Genomic DNA, 5,912 nt, shown 5'->3' on the forward strand with positions numbered 1-5,912 from the left:
AATTTTTGTGTTACAGATATTTTGGACCGCACCGAAATACTATGTGAAATTTCTAACCCGCGCATGGAGACATGGATATGCTTTGTTCTGATCGAAGGTAAACATCACGGGCGGCGGCCATTACGAACATCGATCCATTCCGTTGGCTAACTAGCTCCAGAACCAGCAAAAAGCTACACCGGCTGTAACGCCCGCCATGTTCGTAACGATTAGTCCAGGGCGTAGCTGGAATTTGGAGCAACCTGACGCGTACTGTGACAGGAGCCTAGCACGTACTAGTTCGTCATATAAGAGGCCATGCTCCCTCCCACACTAACAGAAATCTCAAGCAAGAAAGCCATGGAAAGCATGAGGATCTCCTCCCTGCTCTCCCTTCTCCCGTTCCTTGTCCTCGCGATCGCTGCCGAGGCAACCGGCGACGACGAGCTCAGCACGTTCATCGTCCACGTACAAGCAGGGGAGGACCGCGTGTTCGGCACCGCGGACGACCGGAAGGCGTGGTACCACTCGTTCCTCCCCGGCCATGGCCGGCTGGTGCACGCGTACCACCACGTCGCCAGCGGGTTCGCGGCCAGGCTGACGCGGAGCGAGCTCGAGGCGATGTCCGCCATGCCCGGGTTCCTCAGCGCGACCCCTGATCGGACGTACACGACGCTGACGACGCACACGCCTGAGTTCCTTGGGTTGAACGTGGAGCAGGGGCGGCGGAGATACACGTCGGAGTTCGGTGCCGGCGTTATCGTAGGCGTGATCGACACGGGTATCTTCCCAGACCACCCATCCTTCAGCGACGACGGCATGCCGGCGCCGCCGGACAAGTGGAAGGGGCGCTGCGACTTCAACCGCACCTCGTGCAACAACAAGCTCATCGGCGCGCGCAACTTCGTCGCCGCTCTCAACGGCCCGAACGGCACTGACGCGCGGGTGCCGCCGGTTGATGACTTTGGGCACGGCACTCACACCGCGAGCACCGCGGCGGGAGCCGTCGTGCCGGGCGCTAATGTGCTCGGCCAAGCGTTGGGCACCGCCGCCGGGATGGCAGCCCGCGCGCACGTCGCCATGTACAAGGTGTGCGACCTCAATGGAGGCTGCGAGGCGTCCGACATACTGGCCGGTGTTGACGCCGCCGTGGGCGACGGCTGCGACGTCATCTCCATGTCTCTCGGCGGACCGTCGGTGCCCTTTCACCTAGACCCTATCGCCATCGGCACGTTCGGCGCCATCGAGAAGGGCATTTTCGTGAGCATGGCTGGTGGCAACTCCGGCCCGGGAGAGAGCACTGTTATAAACGAGGCTCCGTGGATGCTCACCGTCGCCGCGGGTACCATGGACCGCTCCATCCGTTCAACCGTGCAGCTGGGGAACGGCGCGCATTTCCACGGCGAGTCACTCTACCAGCCAAACGCCGGCGTGCCCGGTGCCTTCTACCCGTTGGTATCCGCGGGCGCGAGCGGGAAGCCACTGGCCGAGTTCTGTGGGAACGGCTCGCTGGACGGCGTCGACGTCAAGGGCAAGATAGTGCTCTGTGAGCTCACGAGAAACATTTCGGCGCTGAACCAAGGTCAGGTGGTGCAGAGTGCCGGCGGCGTCGGCATGATCTTGGCGAACCAGTTTGCCCAAGGCTACGACACGTTAGCCCAGGCGAACGTCCTCCCGGCGTCGAGCGTCGACTACTTAACCGGCGTAGCCATCAAATCCTACCTGGGAGGCCAGCTCCCGGTGGCGCGTATCGGCTTCAGGGGTACGTTACTCGGCACGTCACCTGCTCCGTCGATCATGTTCTTCTCGTCTCGTGGGCCTAGCCGTCAGGGCCCTGGCGTTCTGAAACCCGACATCACGGGCCCCGGGGTGAACGTGCTCGCCGCATGGCCGTTTCAGGTCGGGCCACCGTCGGCGCCGGTTCTCCCCGGACCGACCTTCAACATCATCTCCGGCACGTCAATGTCGACGCCGCACCTCGCCGGCATTGCGGCGCTGATCAAGAGCAAGCACCCGGACTGGTCGCCGGCGGCGATCAAGTCGGCCATGATGACAACAGCCGACATCACCGACCGCTCCGGCAATCCCATACTCAACGAGCAGCGCGTGGCGGTCAACCTCTTCGCCACCGGCGCCGGACACGTCAACCCAATGAAGGCCGCCGACCCTGGCCTGGTCTACGACATCTCCCCCGAGGATTACATCGGCTACCTCTGTAGCATGTACACGAGCAAGCAGGTGTCGGTGATCGCGCGCCGGCCGATCGACTGCTCGACGACCATCGTGATCAGCGACCGCCTGCTGAATTACCCGTCGTTCTCGGTCGCTTTCCCGGCGTCCTCGAATTCGACTGCGCCGATGGTCGTAAGGCGCAAGGTGAAGAACGTCGGGGAGGTGCCTTCGGTGTACTACGCGGCGGTCGACATGCCGAGCAGCGCCGTAAGCGTGGACGTATTTCCAGGGCAGCTGGAATTCGTCGAAGCGAACCAGGAGCTGACTTTCTCGGTATACGTGTGGCCGAGGGAGGGTGGCGCAAGGGTGGTGCAGGGTGCGCTGCGGTGGGTGTCCGAGAAGCACACCATACGGAGTCCAATCTCCATCAGCTTTTACTGATAACAGACTTTGACTAAATAAAGGAGGAGATCATTATGCAAGAAAAAAGTAAAATCATAATTTACTATTCCCTCCGTTTCAAAATAAGTGTCTTAAGCTTAGTAAAGTTTGTACTAGAAGTAGCACAAAGTTGAGACAGATATTTTAGAACGGAAGAAATATCTATTTTGACATTTTATCACAAATTACCCCCATTTAAGAGAATTTCAACATGTTTAGTAAAAGTTATGCAACATTTTACCCTTATTTAACTTTTTAGCATGTTCTATCAAGTAGGTTCCAACTATCAGGGTACACCTGACATGTTATGTCCACAGGGTTTCCTTCACAATCGATTTGAACCATCGGCCCACTGGTATGGTTTGCCTCTAGGCATTTGGTGCCGCACCACATGCCTCTCCTACACTAATGCCTCTCCTAGACTAAGTGGTGGAGGTAGACACAATCTCCCCCCTCCCATCTTTGCACACTTTCTCTCAACGTGTTGTTGCTCTTTCCTTGCATAGCGACAGGGCAACGGCGATGAAAACAGTGTGAGAACGGACGGAACTACATTCTACCATATTTGTTTTCATATTTTTTTCTAAAGCAAAAAAATAAATAAAGAGACCGTGGAAATGAATGCATAAATCTTGGAAGAAGAAGAAACGAATGCTATCAGAAACAAACACATAGAAAATATGGCACGTACACGTCAATAAAAGTGAGTGTTTACTGAAACTGAAAACCCTTGAAACATAGAGGAAAATACAAGAAAACAAATAAAATTAATCAGTTGTAAACATGACTACAAAATATTATGATGGCTATATTATAAGATATGTATTTTGTGTAAATTTTTTAACTTTGGCATGACAAAAATACAGCTATGGTAATCAGAAGAACAAGATACCTATATATAAAAAAACATGGTATACCAAGTCACCCGCCTAAACTTACAACACTATAGCAACACAAAATAATTTATGAAGGGGTGCTTTAGACCTCACCTCCATTGTGGTTACAATCATGGCTACCTTCCTTGTGTGGTAGTGGAAGTGGGGCGACACATGAGCCATTCTACTCATATTGTAATCATGTGTGTTTCCAGTGTTAACGTGGATGTCGCCTAGAGGGGGAGTGAATAGGCGCTTTAAAATAATTACGATTTAGGCTTAAACAAATGCTGAATAAAACTAACAATTAATTTATCAAGCACAAAACCTAAAACAACTAGGCTCACCTATGTGCACCAACAACTTATGCTAAGCAAGATTAAACAACTAAGTGATAGCAAGATATATGACAAGAAACAATATGGCTATCACAAAGTAAAGTGCATAAGTAAAGGGTTCGGGTAAGAGATAACCGAGGCACGCGGAGACGATGATGTATCCCGAAGTTCACACCCTTGCAGATGCTAATCTCCGTTTGGAGCGGTGTGGAGGCACAATGCTCCGAAGATGCCACTGAGGCCACCGTAATATCCTCACGCCCTCGCACAATGCAAGCTGTCGGGATTCCACTAAGGGACCTTGAGGACGGTGACCGAACCCGTACAAGCAAGGTTGGGGCAATCTCCACAACTTAATTGGAGGCTCCCAACAATACCACAAAGATTCACCGCAATGGCATATGGCTTCGAGGTGACCACAAATGCTCGGGGCAATCTCCGCAACTTAATTGGAGACCCCGATGCTTGCCCGGAGCTTTACACCACAATGATTGAGCTCCGAGGAACCACCAAGCTTCTAGGGGTACCAAGTACCCAAGGGTAATAAGCTTCTCAACTTCTCACTTCCACGTATCACCGTGGAGAACTCAAATCGATGCACCAAATGCAATGGCAAGGTCACATGGAGTGCCCAAGTCCTTCCGTCCCAAATCCCACCAAAGCAACTAATGCTAGGGAGGAAAATGAGAGGAACAACGAAGAAGAACACGAACAACTCCAAGATCTAGACCGAAGGGGTTCCCCTCACTTAAGGAGAAAGTGATTGGTGGAAATGTGGATCTAGATCGCCTCTCTCTTTTCTCTCAAGAACTAGCAAGAATCATTGGAGGGATTTGTTGGGGAACGTTGCATGGGAAACAAAAAAAATCCTACGCACACGAAGACCTATCATGGTGATGTTCATCTACGAGAGGGAGATCGGATCCACATACCCTTGTAGATTGCTAAGCGGGAAGCGTTAAGAAATGCGATTGATGTAGTGGAACAACTTCATGATTCAAATCACCGTGGTCCCACGATCCATCCCGATCTAGCACCGAACGGACGGCACCTCCGCATTCATCACACGTACAACTCGATGACCATCTCCGCCTTCTTGATCCAGCAAGAGAGACGGGGAAGTAAATGAGTTCTCCGGCAGCGTGACGGCGCGTCGGTGATGGTGATGATCTATTCCTGCAGGGCTCTGCCCGAGCTCCGTAGAAAACTAATCTAGAGGAAAAACTACGAAGTAGAGGTTTATGGTTGCACGTGGCAAAGTTGTGTCTCAAAAACCCTAAAACATCTAGTATATATAGGAGGAGGGAAGGGGCTAGCCTTGGGGCTCAATAGAGCCCCTAGGGCGTCAGACGAGTGGAGGAGGAGGGGACTCCAACTCCAATTCGGTTTGGGGAAGGAGGAGTCCCCTCCTTCCTTCCCACCTCCCTTTTTTTCTCCTTTGATTTTTCTTCTAACCGACATAGCCCCATTGGGCTGGCCTCACGAGCCCACTAAGGGCTGGTGCGTCACCCATGGGCTATTGGGTTCTCTCCCGGGTGGGTGGCCCCGTCCCGGTAAAAAGCCGGAACCCATTGGTCACTCCGAGTACAGTGCCGGTAATGCCCGAAATATTCCCGGAGGCCAAATGAAATAATCCTATATATCAATCTTTGTTTCCAGACCATTCCGGAAACCCTCGTGATGTCCGTGATCTCATCCGGGACTCCGAACAACCTTCGGTCACCAACACCTAGAACTCAACTATACCGAAACGTCACCGAACCTTAAGTGTGCAGACCCTCGTGGTTCGAGAACTATGCAGACATGACCTGAGACACTCCCCGGTCAATATCCAACAGCGGGACCTAGATGTTCATATTGGATCCTACATATTCTACGAAGATCTTATCGGTTGAACCTCTGTGCCAAGGATTCATATAATCCCATATACCATTCCCTTTGTCCTTTGGTATGTTACTTTCCCGAGATTTGATCGTCGGTATCCCTATACCTATTTCAATCTCGTTACCGGCAAGTCTCTTTACTCATTCCGTAATACAAGATCTCGTGACTAACACATTAGCCACATTGCTTGCAAGGCTTATATGTGATGTCGTATTACCGAGTG

The 5,912-nt window shown here is 52.2% G+C and overlaps 1 protein-coding gene across 1 annotated transcript; it reads left to right on the forward strand.

Annotated features, from left to right (window-relative positions):
• The first annotated feature begins 339 nt into the window (after nt 1–339).
• On the forward strand, nt 340–2,592 carry LOC123428681 (subtilisin-like protease 4). Its single transcript, XM_045112867.1, has 2 exons — nt 340–1,239; nt 1,357–2,592. Exons 1-2 carry the CDS (start codon nt 340–342, stop codon nt 2,590–2,592), a joined length of 2,136 nt encoding a protein of 711 aa, XP_044968802.1.
• The last annotated feature ends 3,320 nt before the right edge of the window (nt 2,593–5,912 follow it).

The sequence above is a fragment of the Hordeum vulgare genome, chromosome 2H, assembly GCF_904849725.1.
Source record: "Hordeum vulgare subsp. vulgare chromosome 2H, MorexV3_pseudomolecules_assembly, whole genome shotgun sequence".
NCBI classification, from domain to species: domain Eukaryota; kingdom Viridiplantae; phylum Streptophyta; class Magnoliopsida; order Poales; family Poaceae; genus Hordeum; species Hordeum vulgare.

What these genes read in the sequence shown, in the direction of transcription:
- LOC123428681 (XM_045112867.1), top strand. Translation starts at nt 340, where the DNA reads ATGGAAAGCATGAGGATCTCCTCCCTGCTCTCCCTTCTCCCGTTCCTT. An exon ending in CCATCGAGAAGGGCATTTTC is followed by an intron (nt 1,240 to 1,356) that starts GTGAGCATGGCT and finishes TCAACCGTGCAG; the next exon opens with CTGGGGAACGGCGCGCATTT.